Source organism: Urocampus carinirostris, chromosome 8 (assembly GCF_059441175.1).
Source record: "Urocampus carinirostris isolate Australia breed hairy pipefish chromosome 8, RoL_Ucar_1.0, whole genome shotgun sequence".
Lineage (NCBI taxonomy): Eukaryota > Metazoa > Chordata > Actinopteri > Syngnathiformes > Syngnathidae > Urocampus > Urocampus carinirostris.
In genome coordinates, this window is record NC_142356.1 from 17776424 (window position 1) to 17798563 (window position 22140).

Consider the following 22140-nt stretch of genomic DNA (forward strand, 5'->3'; position numbering starts at 1 on the left):
GAAAGACAGAAGGAGAGAAAAGAAAGCGCGAAGGGCAGGAAGAGAGAAAGAGAAAACAAAAAGAAGTTAGAGCAAAAGAAGTTAAAAAGACACAGAGAGAAAGAGACAAAGGAAGAGAAAAAGAGAGAGACAGAGTGAAAGGGACAGAAAGTGGGAGAAACCGGGTGGAAGAGAGAGAGAGTGAAAGAGAAATAAATACAAGTACAGTGTTCGAGGCACCTTTTTTGGCAACATCAAGTTGACATATTTACAACCTGCAGCTTGTTTTTCTCTTGCGCTTCTCTGAGTGTTGTCTCGCGGGCCGTATTCAATCCCTTAGCGGGCCTGATCTGACCCGGGGGCCACCTGTTCGACACCCGTGATCTAAAGGGTGGTAAAATATCTACAATCCTGCATTACAAAAAAAAGACATGTTTTCAACGAATAGCTGCAAATTTGAATAACGATTTTTATTGTCATTCTAGTCCCCAATCACTATCCTATATTTTTTTCCTTTTATTTTTACATCAGTTTTTTAATCTTATTTTTATTTTTAATGTCTATTACTTATTTATATTAGAATGCCATGGCTCAGCTCGTTGTGAAAGATGTTTACTACGTTGTTATAAATGACGAACACTGTACAATTTCCATTAACTACAGTAAATACAAATCCTCGAAGCAGTGTCCCGTAGATGGCAGCAGTGCGAAGTTAAAGTCCAAAAACGCTTGTTAGCCGGATGTGAGTTGACGATAACGAAGAAGAAAACACAGGACCAATAGCATCGCGGCTAGTTATGTTTGAATGAAACGCGGCTGTTGACAGTTTCTAAAAAAGGTTTGACGATTGTTTTTTTTCCTGATATAAATGTATAACACGAGTAATTTGTAAACTTTACGGTATTTAAGTTATATTCACATACGTAGAGTTACAACTGAAATGCTAGGTACTACTCGCTCAGTTTTAAGTGTTCATAAACATCGCTGTATTGTCTCCTTTAATGAATCCGGAAATGTCGCATTTTGTTATCCGAGGCAATCTATTCTTTAATCAACATTTCTTTTTATTTATTTAAAGGAAGTCCAGACTGTTACTTTATATTACAAGTTGTTTTTCCAACTCTGCTGTGATGTCAAGCTTAAGGGCGGACGAGTCGGTAAGAGTATGAGATTACCAGATTATTGACAACAGTTATTAATTAAATTTGTATGTGGATGTTAAGCCTTTCACAAGATGTGGGCAGCGCCGTCCCCTGAGAAGCGTGGAGAATGAAATGCAATCTCCACTGAGACCTAAGTGCAAAAATCTGCCGAGCACAGAGAAGGTATCTTTCAGAGCCACTTTTATTTCCTCATGCAGAAAATACGTAACGTTGGCATTACTAAGCAATGTGATGAATCAATATATTATATTTACAATTCTAATATTTTTCTCCTTGATGTTTCCCATAATAAAATTATTCTGTGTAAAATAAAACTTTTTGTCAACTTAGAAATGCCAGGGTTCAAAAATGAAATGACATTGATATTGTATTTCAAGTTGTATAAATGTATCTATTGTCTAGAATTGGAATGATTACAGTAGATCCCCAGGACACGACACCATTCTTTTCTGAGGTGGGAATCGCTAAGTGAAATTGTGTAGAGTAGATGATCGAAACTTCTGGTAATTCAAAAAACTTAGGAGCTATAAATGAAAATGGCAATATCTTTTCATGCTTATCTATAGTCGAAGTCATTTTCTCAGCCAACTTATTAAGAAGCAGATCTTGGGGATCAAAGGGCAAATAATATAGCTCCAATAATTTCAAAAAGCATTAACATTGTAATTGGAAAAAAACACTATTGTTTTTGTGACCAACAGGAGGATGTTTGCCTTAGTCTGAGCTCTCCTTCATCTGCCAATCCGCCGCAAACCATGGAATCATCCGTAGTTGCACGCTCTGATATCATGTTGGAATCCTTTGTCTGTGGTGAAGTAGTGATTTCAGACGAGCCTTCGCTATGCACAGAAGATCTTATTCCATCTCAAGACCAAAATGTAGATGACATAGGCACAAGTGGTACCTGCAACATACACATGGAACATCCATACTGCCAACTTGAGCAAGTCTGTCCTGCTTTTGTTGATGTGATACCAGCCAACACTGGTGTAACAAATGTCACGTCAGAGCCTCTTTCCTGTGACAGCAATGAGTTGGAAGTAATGGACCAGTCTAAGCAACTGCATGAAACTATTCCCTTTATAATGGACGACATACAAGTTGATCATCTTTACTATGGTCAATGTGAAGCTGCTTCTGATGCAGTCTGCGATGTGACTTTCAAGTCATTCACCTGCTCTGGGGGTGAGGTGGAAATTTGTAATATAAACAACTTGGTAGACAAGACTGATCCTCTTTCAGCTGAGGAAATAGGAATCGATCAGTCAGAGTTGAGCTCCTTACCTGCTAATGTGCAGGCTTGCAGCGATCACTTAGACCACCCTTACTGTCATTTAGAAGAGAACCTTGAACAGGAGATAACCTTGTCGACTGCTTTTGTTGTTTTATCAGAGAGACCAGTTGAAAACTCCAAGTCATTTCATGACAATAAATTACTGACACAAAATGACGACCAAAATACAGTAACATTAAAACAGGCTTTGGCTCTCAATGCAGTCCAAAATGAATTTGATGATGGAAACAATCTTGTCATCACAGAAATGTTTGCTTTGCCAGCAGGACAAAGTGAGAACAGTGATTTAGGTCCACGAATGTTACCTGCCGATATGCAACACTTTGGTGACCATTTAGACGACCAGTTTGAGAAAAATCCCCAAACTCCACTCACTGAGCCTGAAAATGAGAATTATAGGCATGTTGATAGTATTCCAGAGATACAAACGGAGTTTTCAGAGTTCCTTGCCAAAAATCATCTTACAATCGATCCTACTCTTCAGAGTCAAAAGCTTGATGTTGTAGTTACTCCTACACTAGCATTTGACCACATTGTGGCTCATCATTCGATTAATTTGGAAAGCCAAGACGCAATAGATAGAGAAATGGTTATCACAAGTATGGAACATGAGGTGGCTTCACTTCCTGTTGACCAATCTCTCACATTGGATCCTAATCAAGAATGCCTAAATGATGACGAGACTAAGGCCTCAAATATCCCAGAGATGAGTGATGTCATCACCACAATGGCCAACAAAATTCTGACTCAAATTGAACCGGCGACTGAATCATTGGGACACACTGCTGCAACCTGTATACCTGCTAATATGCAGCCCTGTAGTGAGTTTTTAATACAATGTCCTGTTGGTAACACACCAGGATTATACGAGCAGGAGGTTTTGGTTAAAAGCACTACTGACACTGGCGGACAACTTATCGGTATTCTAGAAGAACAAACTGCAAATATTCAATCGGAAATTGATTCAGTTGAAAAGAACCCAAATGTTAGTTGTGATGAGACAAAGACTTCTACACAAATATCATACAAGACTTTGACCGAAGTCTCAGAAACACCAGAGCAGTATGATGGCGTCACTAAAATGGCTGAAAAGGTGGTAACTCTTCCAAGTGAACCAATTTCAAGTGATCCATTGGATCACTCAAGTCCAAAATGTGTATCTCTTGATGTTCATCCTGGCGGAGATGAATTAGATCAGTGTCCTGTTGGTCCATGCCATCTTGATTTTGTCGAAACTAATATGAACACATTTACAAAAGTTAGTCAAATTTCAAAAAAACATGATGTTAACATTCAGGTCATCATAAAAAATGAAGCCCCCCAAATTGATTCTCTTGAAAAGAAAGATAATTTTGATTTTGAAGGTGTTAATGTCCCTCTATTGGATAAGTCTTTGCCTCCTGAATCAGTTTTGTTAAAAGTCAACGAGACACCAGAGCGAGAAAACAGGAGCAACATGCTCTTTGAGGTTGAACCGCTTCCGGAATTCTGTCACTCCAGTGAGGCATCAGACAGTGCTCTTGGATCGTCTGAAAATGGACCAGACCCCGTGGAAAAAACCCTTGCGGAGACCATGCCCAATTTTTTAAAAGCGGTCTCAGACCGTCCATCTATGGCGTCGGCTCTGCGTCTCATCAGTCCTCTTCGAAGAATGTCACTCTCTGTCATGAGGGCTCGCAGAGGTCCAACTGATGACTGTGACAAAAAAGCTCTTTCACCAGACAGTACAGACATTGCCAATTTTTGCACGGAACACTTTGAGAGCCCGATGTCTCACCCCCTCTTCAACTCTACCACGCTGTGTAACAGACTACAGCATGAGAGTCCACAACAAGATGATCAGCAAAATATTCAAGGGCCCGAGGCTCCTACCGGTCCTTTTATCCCTGACGGTCCGCTACAGCAGCAGTTAAAACAAATGGCGGAGTTTCTCATCCTGGCGGTAGGCAAAATGGACTTCGCTGCACCCCCTCAGTGTCCTGGAACTGCAACACCTCCCATGAAGTCCCGCAACAACGTCTGCGTAGGCGTCACGCCCGTGAAAACGATTGATCGAAGCCTTAATACCTCGGGAGAGTTTGAGAGAAAGGGGGAAATCTCCAAGGTGGATGCATGCACGCTAACTGATCCTCTTCTTCTATGGAAGTAAGTGCAATAAATTATTGAAATCACTTGATATTAACAGTAGAAATGGTTAACGTACTGAAGAATAAAAGCCCCCTGGCTTCATTGTAATAACAGGACCATAATGATGACAGTGCCAATGTTGTTGACCTATGGTCCTCCTTGTGCGTATGAGCAGCTGGGCGCCAGACAGCCTGAATTGCCTGCCTAGAGAAGAGCTGGAGCAACGGCTGATGTCAAGCATGATCATGTTGGAGGTTTTGGTGCAGCAACTGGCTGGTTCCAAAGTGTCAGTGCGCGGCCCCCATGTGGGCCCGCTGCCCTCCGAGTTGCGTAACGCCCTCGTGCAGACAGATCACACTGAGCTTAACCAGGTAAATGACTTGATGCAGTAACATCGAAATTGTAAATCAGTGTGTAATTTTTTGAATGTATTTTTTTTTTTTTTTTTTTATATCCCAAGACTACAATGTACAGGGACTTGTATCTGGAGGCTTTGAACAGGATTGGTGACTTGGAGCAAGACGGAAGGTCTCTGCAGGAGCTCGTTCAGAATTTGCATGGAACTCGCACAACTATTGTGAGACCTTTTTATTTTTTATACAAGATATAGAAAAGTGCTTGATTCTGTGCTAATCTTAGTTGGACACCTTTATAAACCTCAAGCACTGCTTAAAAATGTGGCATTGCATTGGTTTCAATACTCAACCACACCAATACACAGATCAAATGCTACATGGATAAAAACAAATCTAAATGTACCCCACACACAGACATCTTTGGCCAGCGACACTGAAGCAGCACTCTGCGACATGAAGCGAATGGAGGCACTAGTCAAAGAGGATCATCGAAGTCTCACTCATCAAGTAAGCCTCTAATAAATGTCAAATGTATGGGTTTTGCTCTTCAAATGTTTTATCTGTAGATGAACACCTTGTAGTATTTATTCAAATTGTATTTTATTTGAAAAAAACATGTCATAATAAAGGATTAATTGACATTAAAAGCTGTTTAAGAAATCAAGTTAAACCTAGAAAAATATTTGTAGGGTGAAGGTGTCACATTTTGTGTTTCTCAAAAAATAAAGTAGAGTTTGTTAAAAATGTGTTTGTATTTTAACCCGTTTCATCTACACTTCGAACAAATAAAATATTAAGGGTAGATGAAAAAAATTGCAAAACTGAAGAATGATTTGCATGATAATTTTGTTACAGGATACTTATAATTTCTTCTCAGATTAGGTAATCCTTTAACTATCAATCTTTTTGTAAGAATGTTGTCGGGATCGTTTTCAGAAAAAAATAAAGCTTTTCAATTTAAAAAATACTTCCAACAAAATCTCAAATATCATTAATGTAATTATGGTTGAAAATAAGATAACACGTATTTGCTAAAATAGCTAGGAATTTACACTTAGCTGTCCAATGTCTACAATGTGAATACACATAATCAACTAATCAATGTATGCTGTTTTCTTAGTACGCTGAGATGAAGTCCTCGTATACAAAACTGAAGGAAATGCAGCTGCGAATGATGCAAAAGGTCAAAGATTCTTTCCGGCAAAGGGATGAGATGAAGACTCAAATGGAAGATGCCCAAACAAACAAAGAAGCTGTAAGCCTCAAATAAATATTAATTAAAGATCACAAGTAAGTGATGTAGTTAAGCAGTCATCTATCGCCATTTGTTTTCTTTTTGCAGGCTTTCAATACCGTGGAGCAGCTGAGGTTGCGCTGCGCCAGCGAAATTGCAGCGCTGCAGAGGAGCATCGGCTCTCAACAGGAACTCCTGGCTGCCCTTAATGAGACGTTTCCTCAGTTTGTAAATAAAGCAAACTCATAACTGTACCGTATTTTGATTTGAAAATTGCATTTTTTTAAAAATCATGTTTATTTTGTACATGACGTAGGCTGCACTAAACCAGACCAACAGTGACACTCTGAACTCTGCTTTGGATCTTCTTGGCCAAACCAAGGAGGACCAGTCCATGTTGACTCAAGAAGTTGGTTGAACATTTGATTTTATTAACTTTTATGCTAGAAAATTTGAAAGCATATCTGACTTGGTAAGTCAGGAACAGCTCTTTTCCAACAAATGCTCACAACTGGATGTATTTGACTACATTTTGCATGACTTCAGTTAGAAATGTCACTTTTCTATGTTTTAAGAAAAGAGCATTCAGTGTTTAATATATGAAGACCATTCTATTTCAAGATTTGGCTTTTGGTCTGAGAAAATTTGGTATCAAACGGCCCTTAAAAAGATAAACAAACTTCCCTTATTTTTATTCCAACAAAGAGCAACAGTCACAGTCTTATCTTTTCCTATGCTTTTGGCTAGGCACACACTAGAACATCTTGTGAGCAACATTTAGATGTTTTTTAATTTTGAATTATCTTGTTTATATTTTTAATCCTCTTTTGGGGGGTAGGTGTGGGTGGGCGGGTTTAAGTATTGATGGGTAAGGAGTGAAATTTATTTTGTTAATGTACTGTACATACAATGATTATATAAAGCACTTTGAGTTACAATCTGTTACCTGAAAAGTGCTTCACAAATACTTGTCAATTGAGTACTTTTAGTATTTATCTGCATAGATGATAAGATATTAAAAAAAAAAACCAAAAGAAAACACAAAAATTTAAAATGTATTTAAGAAATCCAATTAATCAAATAATCGAAAATGAAAATAATCGTTAGTTGCAGCCCTACATTGCTTCGTTTGTTGTGAATAAGTACAGTCACAGTTGCATTTTGTCTCCAGTTAATGTTTTCTCATGTTTTTTGTTGAAGTTGTCCACAGTGAGGAGCCTGGTGCACAGGGCCACGCCCTTGCTGGCGAAGCTAAATGAAAAGGCGGCAGCGGCCCTCAGAGAAAGAGACGAGCACATGTCAGCGCGAGACCAAGCTCAGCAGGAGAAAGAGCAGGTCAGATTCCAGCAGTTGTTTGTTAAATGCAGTGTTCAGTGCAGAATTCTCTTCAAGTTACTGTATTTTCACAACCATAAGGCGCACAATAAAGTCTCAAACTTTCTTCAAATTGTGTGGCGCGCCCTATCGTGCAATGAGCCCTGTGTGATGTAAAGCGGCGGAGGTAGCTAAGGATACAGAGGCTGTTTAAGTGTGAAGATTGGGCGTTTATATAAGGCAGAGTTCGATGCAGAGCTTGAAGCTTAATTTCGATTTTGGGGGGGGATATCCGATGTTTTTGTGAGATAGTGCACATTTCCAACAAAATGCTACTTGTATGCGATCTGTGACTCTTAAGCGTCTCCTGTTTGAACGCCACTAGTGTCACACTTTTGCAGAAGAGAACGCGTCATGCACACATTGCTTCCATTGCTTGCGGAAGTACTCATGGATGCTAGCGCTGTAATGTACCTAGCAATTTGATAGTAAATTGAAATGAAATGATCTGCATTTAAATAGTCAAGTCAATGAAGACTTCCCAAAGAGCTTTACAATGTGCTTCACATTTACCCATTCACTCACACACCAATAGCGTCCGTGCAGCCATGCAAGGCGCCAACTTGCTTATTGGTGGCATTAGAGGTTCAGTGTCTTACCCAAGGACACTTCAACATGTAACACGGAGGAGCCGGGATTCGAACTGCTACGTCTTGATCGCAAGACGAGGGCTCTTCCTCCTGAGCTACTGCCGCCCCAATTTGGCTACCCGGGGCTAAACCGAGTTGTCTCCCTCAATTATTAATGAAATCCAAAACCTCACTTTCACTCCATTGAATGCATTCTGTGTTTTTGTCTGACATGGTGCATTGATTTTGTATGCTAAGCGGAAGAACATGGAAACCAAACATCCGCGAGACAATTGAAAATAATGAATTGATGGTTCACAAGTGGATGGAGCTGAATAAAAACTGACATGCTTTTTTCAGTGAGTTTTACTTTGTAATCAATACTTAAATAAACCACAACTAAACTCTGTTTTGCTCCAGCTGTATTTTCAAATAAGCACACTTGTATGCCTGTCTTTACTGTTGTAAGGCGGCCGCAGCGAAAGGGTACCCACACCCTATCGTAACGTGCGCCCTGTGTATGTATTAAATACAGAAATGGAACCAGCTATGGAAACTGACTTTTAACACTGTGCTGACTATCGTGAAAATGTGGTAACTTTCTTTCAACTTGACAAACTTTGCACCTATTCACTCGTATGTCCGTGCAAATGTTTTTTCTTCTCTAGCGTTCTTAAAATCAAATAAATTTATCGTAATCTAGATTTTCAACTCTTTTGCCAAATTGGATTTACTAAAGGTCATCACTTAATATAATGCCTTTTTGATTGACTTGTATATAGCTGGAAGAAGAACTCAAGTCTACCTCATCAAGTCTTCAAACTGCAGGAGAACAGATCAATGACTTGAGTCTGAAGGTGACAATTCTGACCTCAGGTAAGACACAAAATAATCCGCAATTCAAAGGTCAGAGATTACCAGAGAAATGTTTATTCCCTTCTTTCTCATCCAGAGATGGGCGTGTTGCGGCACAAGATGAAGGAACACGAGGAGGAGAAGGCTCAATTGGAAAGGACTGTAACTGAAATGTCAGCCACCTTGTCCTCCACGACAGCCGCCCATACTTTCCTGGAGCACACCTTGGCCGAGGAAACAGCCAGGTATTAATTTACTGATAATAATAATAATAATAATAATTTCCTTGTATTGTCATTCTGTGTAACAATGTACACAGAACGAAATGTCGATTGCACCTGACCCGTTGTAGCGAGCCGATGCAGCCGCAGCCAACAGAGGGCGCCGCCGACCACTTTTTAAGTCTTAGGAATGACTCGGCCGGGGCGCGAACCACCGACCTCCCAGTCTCAAAGCGGGCGCCTTACCATCTAGGCTACTGAGCTGGATACGTGTTCAATGCAAAAACAAACTTTTTGTTCCAGTGTTGTTTTAGTCATTTAACGTATTATTCATCTTATTTAAGTACATTTTAACTACTTCCAGTAAAATCTGAAAAGAATACTCAAGATCAGCAAAATTATAAATTTCTGCTTTAATCATATAATTTTGCGTATTTTCATTATTTACTTATTGTACTGGGAAAGCAACTTAAAATGTAATTAAACTAGATAAGTGCTACTTTTAAAAGTTAAACAGTGGAACAAGAATTATCTTTTTTAACTGGCAAATATTTTTGCTTATTTAATTTCTTATTTCATGACTTCATTTAAGGAATGTTTTTAGTCAAATAAAAACAAATATTTAAAATGAGCTGAGTAATGCAGGAGTAGATACATTTGCTCATTTTAAATGTCTTATTTTACTAAAAATCTTCCGTATAGAAAACAATTTTTAAAGGGACATTTTTTCTTTATTTAATATTTCTGCTTTATGACCTGATTTTGCCCATTTCAAGTACCATATTTTCTGTTTTTTTAGGGTGCGCTCTTGATTTTCTGTCCACAAAATACGATCGTTTTTTTAAGTAAAAATATTCCTTATACGTGGAAAAAATATACTATCCTGTTATCTATTTTTGCTTTATCAGTTTATTTTGCTCATTTGAAGTGTTTCTATTTTACAAGAGCTAATCGTTAAGTTAATTCATATAATTAAAAAAAACATTTGCCAGTGGAACAAGGTTTTTTTTCTACTTTAAATCAGTTATTTGACCTGTATTCTACATTTTCTTAATTTTACAAAGGACTTTTTGCAGTATTAAACCTTGCACAAGGAACTAGTTTACGAATCTGTTGTAATCCATTTTAAATTTACAGAGGTTTTTTGCTGTGCTAGTCATTGTAACACAAGGAACCAGTTTAGTCAACTGTATTCCAAGGGCACTTTTCCACATGAAAAATTGTCAACTATATTATCCGCTGTTGGGGGTCCCATCATGAAATTGATTTTCAAAGTAAACATGCTCATCAGCGGTGCTTTTTTTCAGGTTGGAACAGGCACAACGAGATGCAAATAGTGCCAAGCAAACGGTAGACCAGTAAGTATTGTAAAATTGTTTTCACTGTCAGTTTGGTGAAAATTGGACTAAGCTCTAGGAACTTGTTACACCCAGGCTGGTGTCGTCGTTGTGCCAGGCGGAGAAGAGGGCAGACGATCTAGATCGTAATCTGGCTGAAAGAGAGAAAGATTTAAGCCACCTACAGGCGTTCTCGCAGTCGCAAAGCTCAGAGATCCACCGACTAAAGGACGTACGCATGCAGCTCAAGGCTGCAATGGAAATGAATGAGGTGGGAAAGACTCTTCATGTACGGGAACCCCAAATTTTTCAAGTAAACAAAAATGTTTAGCGACTTCACATCATCAAACAGAAGGACTCTATCCATCTATTTTCCAAACCACATATCCTTGCCATTGATCTTAAATTAGTGCGAGCCATTCGCAAAACCTTCTTGACTGTAACACTTGTACTCTATTTTGGCACTAGTTCCTCCAGGCGGAGAACGAGGTTGCTCAGGAGCAGCTTGCTCAAAGTGAGAACGTCGTCATGGTTCTACATGAGAGGAACATCCAGTGTGAGGACCTGAAGGAGGAACTCAGCCAATTGCGGTGAGTTCCTGCTTTGCACTACTATATTATTGGCACCCCAGGTTGAAATGTCTTCTCTAAGTAAGGTCAATGAATGGCTGAATTCATTTTTCCCTAACAGGTATAAGACTGTATATAAATATTTCCAAATCACTTTATCCAGTTGGGAAATTGTGCATCTAAAAATCATTACATTCAATCACGTGTGCTACAGTTATTGGATTTTTCTTTAGCTAATCCCCACCAGTTTTCAATAAAGATAAGTTCTTGGGGTGAGTACTGAGGTCGCTATTGGGAAAGCTTGATTTTGACTTGTAATTTTCTTTTTCATTATAAGAGTACGCCTCTGTATTACGGTTTATTATTTTATCAAATCATACCCAAGGATCCTAATGATAGAAATATTTTTGTTACCAGCTACAGCTATTAATATCCTTACTCTGTTTTGTTGATCTAATCAGGGGAGCAAATTTCTCACCTTTAGGAGAAATTTACTGTTTTGAATCAAAAAATAATTCTGTAAATCTAGCCTATGTATAGAAAATGGATATTCATATATTGTTTTGCCTTATTTCAGATATGTTTCGCTGCTAAATGTTAATATATTTTATATCATTTGCACTATTTTTATGATGGCCCTAAAATTGAGTTTAATGAGACCCTAAAATGGCTTGGGTTTTTTTAACCGTCAAATTGCATGTTATAAATCTTCATTGTCATAAGCCTTAGCAAATTGCATTTTATTTTCAAAATAACAAATAGATTAATGTTATTGTGATTGTGATATTTAAAGGACCTTATGTATTATTTTGTGCCTACTGGTGGTAAAGATAAAAAACAGTCATTAATTTCGGTTTGGTCCCTGAGTTTGTGTCCTTCCTTGTGCTTTGTAGCACTCATTTTTGGTGTCACCACTCAACACAGTGACATAGTGGTTAAATATTACTCAGTGTCCCTTTAAATTGGGTAGAGGGGTTTGTTTTTGCAATGTCTGTCAACTGTAGTTTTAGGACCAAATGTTTTTTGCTCAATGAGGATATTTCAAAATTCACTGCTCTCACTTGAACAATGTGTCTGTCTGCAGACGTGAGAAGTGTAGCATGCAGGAGGAACTGCAGGCCACACGCGAAAAAGCCAGCACGGCCCAGTTGAAGCAGGCCGAGGAGCTCGCTCAGGCTATCATCGAAATCACCCTGCTGCACCACACGCTGCGAGGGCTGACCAATGAGCTGCACGAAGCACCCGAAGGCAAGGTGAGGAGACCCCTCGGTAACTGCAGTTGGTTGGCATCGGAAGCAAGCGTGAAAAGTGAAAATCTGCGAAGAGGTGTCGCACTTTCATAAAAGCCACCGAGGATAGAACTTACCTCGAGATGACGTCATTACCGACTGAGAATATACGACTAACAAAATCATTCTATCCAAATAAAACGAAAATGGAGGGCCTCTCCGTTCAATGCAAGAAAGCAATTTAGAAAGCTGCTACCTGAGCACTAGCATCGGGTGTGCTTAAATTAAGTCTCAGCGATGCTTAAAATGCAACCGTCCTGAATGTGGTAGTTTCCCACGAGTTGTAGCTCCTGGTCATCTGTTTCATGGGTAATGGATCTGGTGTTGGTGAGATGCGACTCCACTGGTAGCTTGTAAAGGTTGTTAGCCTAGCTGTGGTGGTAGGCCGAACCTGCAGCCTCGGTATTGCCTTTCTGCTCCTTGAACACAATAAAAATCCACGAAGCACCTGGTGGTGATCACCATTTCTTTTCCCTCTTCTGACTTTCCTCAAAGTCCGATTTAATTCACAAATTACTTTTACAATGTATAGACGCTCCCTTACTTACGAACATTCGAGTTACTAACAAAGGTACATACGAACATTTTTTCCGGATGTCAAAAAATATCCGGACATTCTTGTAAGTTTGCTGTCTATCATAACACAATGATCAATACGTTCATCAATGACAATATAGACAATTCAATTCAAAAGCCACAAAGCATTGAACCAGTGATAATCATAGCACGAAGTAGCAAGGTGTCTCTGTACTGACAAAATAGCCGAGCGGGGCATGAACGCGATCATGTTGTATCACGACTGAAATCATTTGTGAATGTTTTTCAGAAGGCAGAAGCCAAGGACTCACAAGCAGCTGTCGATATGCAGCATCGGTACCCAAACAACTCTTTTGTTGACTCTGTCATGTTTGCGTTGACTGCTGAGAAGAATGAAGATGAGGAAGAAACCAAAACTCCAGACGGTAATTTGAAAATTTAAAGATACATTGTGTATTATTTATTACCTCATAGTTAGTTGAAAGAAAAAAATTGTAAATACAAGAAAAAGTTAATTAACTCTATAAACATGCAATTTCAAACAAAAAATACTCGTGGGTCAAGAAATCTATACATATTTACATAACATAAGGATCACCCAGAGCGAGCCGAAATGATTGTACGCTATCTTGCTCCCATGGGTACTTCTAAAAAACAAAAACCTTGTGAAAGGTTTGCAAAAAACGGGAAGAAACATAGTGCGGTTTGGTGACTTAGTCTCCGTGGTATGTATTTTCTTCGTAATATGAAGTAATTGTTTTGGGTTACACTACACGATAGTGTCCCTTTAAAGAAAATATAAAGGAAGAAAGGCTTTTTACCATCTATTTCCAAGACACATTTTTAATGGCTTGTTCTAAATTGATTCTTAATGAAAAAATGCTCGCCTGGAACTGAGTAAAATTACCAAGCCCATTTCACCCAGTACACAATTTATTAAAATATCTCTTCACCTCTTAAAATGAGTCACAATAGTTGTATCTATTCTTTTTTTTATAAATTGAGCCACCCAGATCTTCCTTCCTGCTGCCTGCTGATGCAGATGAATGTTACGTGACCTAGCTAATAAATGGAAGAAAGCAAAGATACTGAACAATGGCATGTTTTTTATAAGATAAAATTGGCACTCAGGACAATATACAAGATCTTGCAGCACACTAGTTTGTTCAGTGTGCACACTGGTCAAAACCCAGGGACTAAAACAACCGTGTGTATCTGGCTAAAGTTGACATTTTTCCCCCGCAAGTCTCCCTAAACTCGCCAAGACTCAGCATCTTTAGCAAGAACAGTGCCTTCACACGCCTGCCGGTCACCCCCAAAGAGAAGCTAGCGGCGCAGGAGTTTGACGTAGAAGAAAAGGAAGAGCAGTGCAGCTTGCTGGAGGCGCTGGCCCACTTGAGCAACATGGCCGTGGAGCTCGGCGGCACCCTCAAGTCTGTGCAGCAAAGCAAAGATGCACGGGCAGAGGAGATGCAGCAAAGCGTGTAAGTAAATGACAAATGTAAGGAAAAGCAACAATTAGTCAGTCATTTCACCTTTAGTTTTTCCTTTAACAATGCATTAACTCATTAACTTTTGGGGTTGGGGTCAAATTTTTGGCCACAGCCAATCATGGAGATGGACCCAGTGTCTTCATTTAAGACGAACCAAGCAGATTTATACATGTTATATACTGTATATGTCATCTCATCTCATCTCATCAGCCGTACCGCTTATCCTCATCAGGGTCGCGGGGGGGCTGGAGCCCATCCCAGCCATCTCCGGGCAGTGGGCAGGGGACACCCTGAACTGGTTGCCAGCCAATCGCAGGGCACACAGGCACAGACAACTCATTCGCTCATTCACACCTAGGGACAATTTGGACCGGCCAATTCACCTGAAATGCATGTTTTTGGAACGTGGGAGGAAACCGGAGTGCCCGGAGGAAACCCACGCAAGCACGGGGAGAACATACAAACTCTGCACAGGAAGTCTGGAGCTGGATTTGAACCCACAACAGGTTCCCATGACATGAACTGTGCCGCACAAGCGCTAACCACTGCGCCGCCGTGCTGCCCTACTGTATATGTATTCCTTCTAAACAGATGTCTCATCAAATTGGCTTTGAAACGATCACAATTAAAGCAAAACAATACATTAGGTCCCTGCTTTTAAGCACTTCATTTGACATTTGTATTATTACTGTCGTATTTTTTAGCATTTCTTCTGTCAGATTTTTGTTGTAGTTCTGTTGTGCTTTTGTAATATTACTGTTTTTTATGTTTGTAGTATTTCAGCAGTAGTATTCAGTAGTATTTTTATCGTACTGTTTTCATATTTGATTAATATTTTTCAATATTACTGTAGTTGTATTTTTGTGGTCTTCCCAGGGTAATATTATAGTATTACTGTAATAGTATTTTGCTTTTTTTTTCAAAGTGTTTTTTCATTTTTAGAATGAAAGCAAAGTTATATAAGGACCTTTTTTTTTAAGCACTGAATTTGATATTTAGTTTTGTTGTATTTTTGTTGTAGACACCCAAAGGGTCAATGGGGACAAAGTCGGCCCCAAAAACAATATTTTTTTTATCCGTTGTTGAAAGCCTGCCGGGCCTCATGTAACATATACTGGTACAGTATTCTTACTTGAAAGTAAGGCTTCACTGTATTTTCTCGCAGCCATAGCCTGGAGATGGCGCTGTTGGACGCCAGCAGCAAACACAGGTCGGAGACGGCTGAACTGAAGCGTCAGATGACCCACTTGCAGAACCAGGCAGATCGATACAATCAGGCCCAGCAGCAGCAAGCTCAGGTTAGGAGAATATTTCAACGACTTCTACTACTGTAAGCTCACGATGGAATAATCCAAAAGGTCGTTTTTTTGTTGTTGTCATTGTTTACCAATTAAATAATTTCCTACACCTGTTTCCCAACCCCCTTTTAGAGCAAAGGCACAAGTTTTCAATAAAAAAATCTCGATGCACACAAAATATTCAGGCATTTCCGTCATCTGCCGTGATGTCTGGAAACATATCCTAAATATCTTAAATTATTCCATGTTTTTGCTAACATTATTAATGTCATTCATAAAAGGAGCAAAACGGGATGTTTGACAGTAGGTACAATACTTACAACGTACTCACAATATTTCGACTTGTCCACCTTCAAATCAAGTACTTAGTTTATGTATCCGAATTGAACAGCATTGGAAGTTATCTATAAAAAAAAAGCTACACTTATCATTGGTGTCACTTTCAAAAGATGGAGTTTCCTTTAATCTACGAGGAAAGATGACGAGCAAACTTCTTCCATTACTGCAAAAAAACACATGACAAAAAAGTCCTGTTCTGACAAAAAAAAAAGTCCTGTCCTCTTGACGGCAGGTCTCTTGAATCATCTCGGCGCCTGGGTTGGTCTATACCCGTCCCTGCCCCCCGACCTTAATTTCTTGGGGTTGCCTCAGTTCCACCCTTAGTCTAGGCCTGGTCGCGGGTGGGTCAAGGGCCAGTCCCTCCCCTGTGCCAGCGCAGTCCGGTCGCTCTTTCAAACTAAAGCAATACCTTACCCGCTCTTTAGGCATGGAGCGGGGCTATAAAGTCCCCGCCATTGTGGCTGGGTTGGGTCGGGCGCCTAAGTCCATCACAGCTCCTGCCTCCGGCTTCTGTATGCTAGAATAGGTGCAAGATTGGTCCTAAATTTCAATGGACGTGGTCTTGAAACGTCCTGAAAAGTCCTAATAGAAAAATCCTGGCGTAACCCTGGTTAACCGGTTTTAAGCTTTTTATGCTCTTTCCCTACCTGCCTGTGTTTATACTTACAGACAATTTGGAAACATTGTCAAATTCTGAAAAAATAACAACTGATGGTTTCCTCGTGACAGGATTCGGAGATCATAACAAAGCTAATGAACGACATCGCCCAGGCCCAGGAGCTGATTAATAAACACAAGATGGATTATAGAGTAAGAATCCGGACTCTCGCATTTAAACAGAATATTGTTTCATCCTTATTTAACATACTTTTCTTTGACACCCCTGTCAGGAATTGCACAAGGATTTGATGGCGCTGCGCCGCTCTCTCCGACTGAGCGAAGCGGAAGTTCAAACCCTGCGCGCCGACCTTAGCAAAACCAGCGAGGCTGATGTCAAGGAAGAGAAGTTCCTTTTGCTTAAAGAGGTATAACTTCTCTGTTTCTTAATGTATTTTTAACCCATGCCGGGGGTCAGCGAAAAAGGCTTTTGAGCCACATATGGCTCTTTGGCGCTCCCTAGTGGCTCCCTGGTGCTTTTAAAAAAAATATTTGATAATGGAAAGTGATATGGTTTCTGTAGGAAGAAAACATGACAAAAACATTCTTAATGTTTTCCAATGAATATAGACAGTATTTTGCTCAGTTAATGGGGAAACGCGAAAATCCCCGACGTAGCGACGTTCTTTCATAAAAGCCCCTAAGAATACAACTTAGATAGATAGATAGATAGATAGATACTTTATTCATCCCCGAAGGGAAATTCACTTTTCCAGCAGCATCCCTAAGCTGAGAACAATCGAAAATAACAGAACAATCGAAAATAACACGGGAGCTGCTGGAGTGGCTGCCATTCGTGACGGCGCCGGAGAAACGATTCAATTTGAATCATGTACAAACAAACAAACAATAGTTTGAGGTTATGTCCTTACCGGCTGAGACTATACGACTTTATCAAAATGACAACCATATATCTACAAATGAAAACACAAGAACTGCGGTTTAATGAATGTTCGTTATTGTCATGTTGCTTATGTTTAGTTTGTTTGGTTTGGAATCAAACTTGTGGGGAAAGGGACCTCTGATCTTGCGGTTTAGGAGAGTTGTTAGCCTAGCAGTAGGCCAGATGTGCAGCAGCGCTATTGCGTTCTCTTGACACCACTTTAGTCCCTTCCCGGACCCAATAACATTCCACGGAGAACCCGCTAGTGAGCACCATTTCTCTGCGCTCTTCTGACTTAGTCCAATTTAATTAATGAGTTTCTTTTCAATGAAACGACCCGCTAAAAGCTAGCTGTAGCCCTGCTTGGCAGTTTGTTCGGCGCTGCCACGAGCGGCTGCCTTTTCCAGCAGCTGCCCTATTGTTTTATTGTCTGCTCCTATCTTCGGTGTTTTTTCTTCCCGTTTTGACAACTACACTATGGATTACTTCTATCCAATGGACATGGGTTTTGTATTCAAGGAATTTCAACTCCTTGCCCTGAAAAATTCTCGTGCCGGCGTGATGAAGGGGCCTATCGTGGAAGGAAAGCCGGAGCTAGCGAAGCGGCTAGCGGCGTTATAAGTCTTCGGTACCATCCGTAATCATGGTAAATGCGAACTCACGACCAAATAAGATCGAGTGCTGGTGGAAAACATCGAAGCGCACAGGGAGCGCAGTTGCTGTGTTTTGCGGAAACGTGGCTCACGTTTAGCATTCCGGACGCTAACGTGTAGCCACCCGGAGCAATCCGGCTTCAACGCCGCTAAACAGAGACACGAAAGCCGGGGCGAATCGGAGAGGAGGCGGACTTGCTAACACGAGGTGGTGTATCCCTGGATTTTCACAAAGAAAAGTTTTCCATCTGCCGCAGGGATGTCGAATTTTTGGACTGGCGTGACGTCATCCACTTCGCTACAAGCACCCCTGGGGCATCATGTTCATCTGTTAATAAACAACGGGGTAGACTGCTGGAAGTGTGAATTTCCCTACGGGGATGAATAAAGTATCTATCTATCTATCTATCTATCTATCTATCTTGACTTGTGCGTTGCCCCACTGTTAGGCTGGTGAATGATGTCAGCCATCAGTCGCACACACAGTCACTCCCACCCAACACACAAACGTACAACCTGCCCCCTGTGAAAGCATATGCTGTGTGCTGTTTGCTCAGAACACAATGCACAATACATTGATAATTATGATAATAAAGACAATTCAATTCAAAATCCGTGAAGCAGTAAACCAGCCTTAACTGAAGCGCAAAGTAGCAAGGAATTATTCACCAGATGTTTACAGTTTATGCGTACTTATATAAAGCTTTTACATTTTTGCAGCTGCAAAACATATGCGTTGTCACTGTCGCGATCCGGGAACGATTTTTGTTGCATTCAACATTGAGCTAATGTGGTCGGCCATATTTGTCGACTGATCAACTATTTCCCAAACATGGTTATTCACCACTCTAAAACTTCACAAACTTTAAGGTAATCCTAGGTAAATAAAAAATGTGCTTATACCCGAATAAATATGATGGAGATCTCTCAGTATTCATGGTTAATGTGGACCAGAACCACCTGCAAAATGTCAAAAGCTGCAAAGTGTCGTCTGTGGTTTCTGACCACTGACAGGAGATTTAATAAAAATAAAGGGCTCATGGGAGGGCCTCAAAAACAAGCTGAACTTTCTCATCTGTGGGCTTCTTTTTCTGTCCTACTTGCAAGTTCAAACTTCGATTGATGTCTTCTCTCTTTATTTTGAGTGTCTACCTCTTTAAACTCATCATCTGTCTGTCATACCGTAATATTTCCTTAATTTGTAATTACTTGTACAAAACTCATACTTTTGTTTCACTCGGCATCCTGTGGAGGTCTCGCAATTGAGGACACGTCTTCAGGAGGCGGAGGAATCCAGAGAAAAGTTGCTTAAACGGGCAAAGCGACACGTAAGTGCGCACCAAAAATAAACACAAGCATTCCTGACACAGCAAAGTTTCCGCTTCTCACTTTTTGCCCTTTGCTGCAGCAAGAGATCCTGGAAATGAACCAGCACAAATGTGAGAAGGAGGTGCGCATGTTGAACAACATGATCCATAAAGTGCGCCAGGTATGTGAAAGTTATTCATTCATCATTCGCTTGAAAAGTTTGTGGCTGACTTTTATTTTATTTCATTTTTTTCCAGACGTTGCAGTCATTGCCAGAGGTTGTGAAATCTGTGCAGCTGCAACAACTTATAGAATATATAGGCTGAAAGGTTCATTTTTATCCAGTGTTATGTTTACGTGCACGTCTTCTACATTTTTTTTATCTTCACTGTGATTGTGTAAAGTGTTTTAATATTCAAAGTAAATAAAACTAACTTTAATGTTGTATAATCCAGAAAGAATTTTGTATTTGTGCAATATATTTAGCTCAAGATCTTCTGGTCAACACCAGAACAACTTATTCTGTCAACTACAGCAAGTTGTCCTGGTCCTGAGGCAACAAGCTCCTGAAGGAGGACGTCCAGTCATTCGTTTGTGCCCTCAAACTCAAGCGCTCGAGTTATGTATCAGAACAACGCTCTGAAACACACCAGCAAGTCCATTTCTGAATGGTTCAAAAAAACAAAATGAAGGTTATGGAGTGGGCAAGTCAAAGTCCGGATGCTGTGGTGTAACCTCAAACGGGCAGTTCATGCTAGAAAACAGAACATGATGGCAGATATGAAACACATTGCAAAGAAGAGTGGGCCAAAGTTCCTCCACAGCATTGTGAAAAATTACCGATTATCATAAACGTTTAATTTCTGTTATTGCTACCATAGTTTGCACAACTCGCAACTATGTTTACGGGGCACTTACTTTTTCACATGGGGCCAGATATGTTTTGATTTTTGAACAATCTGGTTCTTTTTAGTACACTAAACTAAAATACACAGGACTACAACCATTTTTCAAATTATTATTTCACATTGGAAATGGAGGGTCTGGAGACCACATTTTGAGCAACCCCCAAACTGACATACCACAATTGTTAACTGAATTCACCTCACTCCAAAAAAAATCCCAATTCAGTCTTGTCTGTCTACGGGCCTTCTTTCTGAACCAAGCAATCAGGCGTCTCTTGCTAATGAAGTGCTTACTTTCACGTCTCCAAGTTGACACAAATGATGCTTCATGGCTCCAGATGATGCTTCAAAATTAGCCAGGTCAAAACGGCAAGAAAAACATCACCCGGAAAAAGGTTGGTGCTTTTTGTCGAAGTCCATTTTCATCAGTATATTTTAGTCTTCGGAAATGAGTTATACAAACTCCCAAGTTTTTCCTTATTTACAATACCACACATCCAACTATCTTCATTTAACCTGAATAACTCAAACACAAAAAAAAACCAATACATTAACCCTTAAAGGAACAGTGTGTATGATTTAGCACACATAGTGGTAAAAACCTTAATTCATTAAAATATATATTGGTTTAAAAAATAAGCAAAAATATAAGAACTACATCATGCATCGCGTTCTAAGGGATGGGCAAGGAACCTGTATGATGCGGCAGGGGTAAACCAGTCAAAGCTGTCGGGGCCTGCTGTTGAACAGAAAAGTGTGTTGAGTCACCCTGACCCGAGTGACACGGCCGCTTTCTTGTGACCCGTTTCATCTGGAGGGACGAAAGCATGACCAACTTAGGTGCCAAGCTGCTTAACTTGTTTGGGTGTTTGGGCATTTTTGGCCATGGTCCCAAAATTTTGTTTTTGCTACTTTTTCCCTTTTTTAATTTTTTTTTCCTTGTTTTTGAATGTGTCTTGCTGTCGGTCACCCCTCTCTCTTTTCTCTCTCTCTCTTCATACCCTTCGCGCTTCTCTTTCTCCTTTCTCTCCTTCTGTCTTTCTATTTTTCTATGGATTTCTTTCTTCCTCTGCCTTTCTTTCCCCTCTCTCTCTTACCTTTTTATCTTTTGTTTCTCACGCTCTCTCCCTCTCTCTCTTTTTCTTTCTTTGTCCCGCCCCCTCTCCTTTTCCCTCCCTCATTCTCTTTTATTTATCTCTATTTTTATTTCTCTTTAATCTACTAGTCCGGCCCCCGACAGAATGTTTGTTCTATTGTGTGGCCCCCGAGTTAAAATGAGTTTGACACCCCTGCAATACAGTGTCATCTATTGGTCAAATAATACACACTAACCCTTTAAGAATTTTATAGGGTGTTTTATGGTACATTAAATCTGTACATGGAATTCCCAAGGCAATTCATATCAAATGCATACAATATGGAAAATAAACGTTTAGCCAAAAATGCAAAACAGTTAAGAATTATCTCTTGATGGCAAAATGTCTCATGGAAAAGCAACTTTTATTCCCATCCTCACACAGCACTAATACGCTCTTTGTTTGGATTTCAATGTGGTACTGTGCATGGGCGTAACCAGCACGTTTTTGGGGGTGCTCAAGCACCCCGAAATTCAACCCAAGCACATTTTTATGTGATACTGGATTCTTCTTGGTAATAAAACAGCTTGTGTTTGAGAACACAAACTTAGATTATTTTATTTC

The 22140-nt window shown here is 40.0% G+C and overlaps 2 protein-coding genes across 2 annotated transcripts in view; one reads left to right on the top strand and one right to left on the bottom strand.

Moving 5' to 3' along the window:
- The first annotated feature begins 749 nt into the window (after window positions 1-749).
- spag5 (sperm associated antigen 5) lies at window positions 750-19985 on the top strand. Its single transcript, XM_088341833.1, has 25 exons — window positions 750-817; window positions 1058-1136; window positions 1203-1304; window positions 1844-4581; window positions 4739-4934; window positions 5024-5140; window positions 5334-5426; window positions 6040-6174; window positions 6262-6381; window positions 6470-6562; window positions 7354-7488; window positions 8879-8972; window positions 9049-9196; window positions 10480-10530; window positions 10606-10780; window positions 10978-11099; window positions 12163-12331; window positions 13194-13329; window positions 14151-14388; window positions 15563-15695; window positions 16764-16844; window positions 16925-17059; window positions 19481-19555; window positions 19636-19716; window positions 19793-19985. Exons 2-25 carry the CDS (start codon window positions 1110-1112, stop codon window positions 19859-19861), a joined length of 5463 nt encoding a protein of 1820 aa, XP_088197959.1. The 5' UTR covers window positions 750-817; window positions 1058-1109; the 3' UTR covers window positions 19862-19985.
- cntln (centlein, centrosomal protein) overlaps window positions 9242-22140 on the bottom strand; it is a 278092-nt gene continuing 265193 nt past the window's right edge. Inside the window, exon 28 of the transcript XR_015851108.1 lies at window positions 9242-9399. The gene's annotated coding sequence lies outside the window, so the exon portion shown is untranslated. The remainder of the gene's footprint in view (window positions 9400-22140) is intronic.

Bases quoted from the DNA above. Each gene is read 5' to 3' on its own strand.
- spag5 (XM_088341833.1), top strand. From the start codon at position 1,110: ATGTCAAGCTTAAGGGCGGACGAGTCG. The intron at 6,175-6,261 runs GTAAGCCTCAAA...TTCTTTTTGCAG, and splicing joins CCCAAACAAACAAAGAAGCT to GCTTTCAATACCGTGGAGCA. The intron at 12,332-13,193 runs GTGAGGAGACCC...AATGTTTTTCAG, and splicing joins ACGAAGCACCCGAAGGCAAG to AAGGCAGAAGCCAAGGACTC.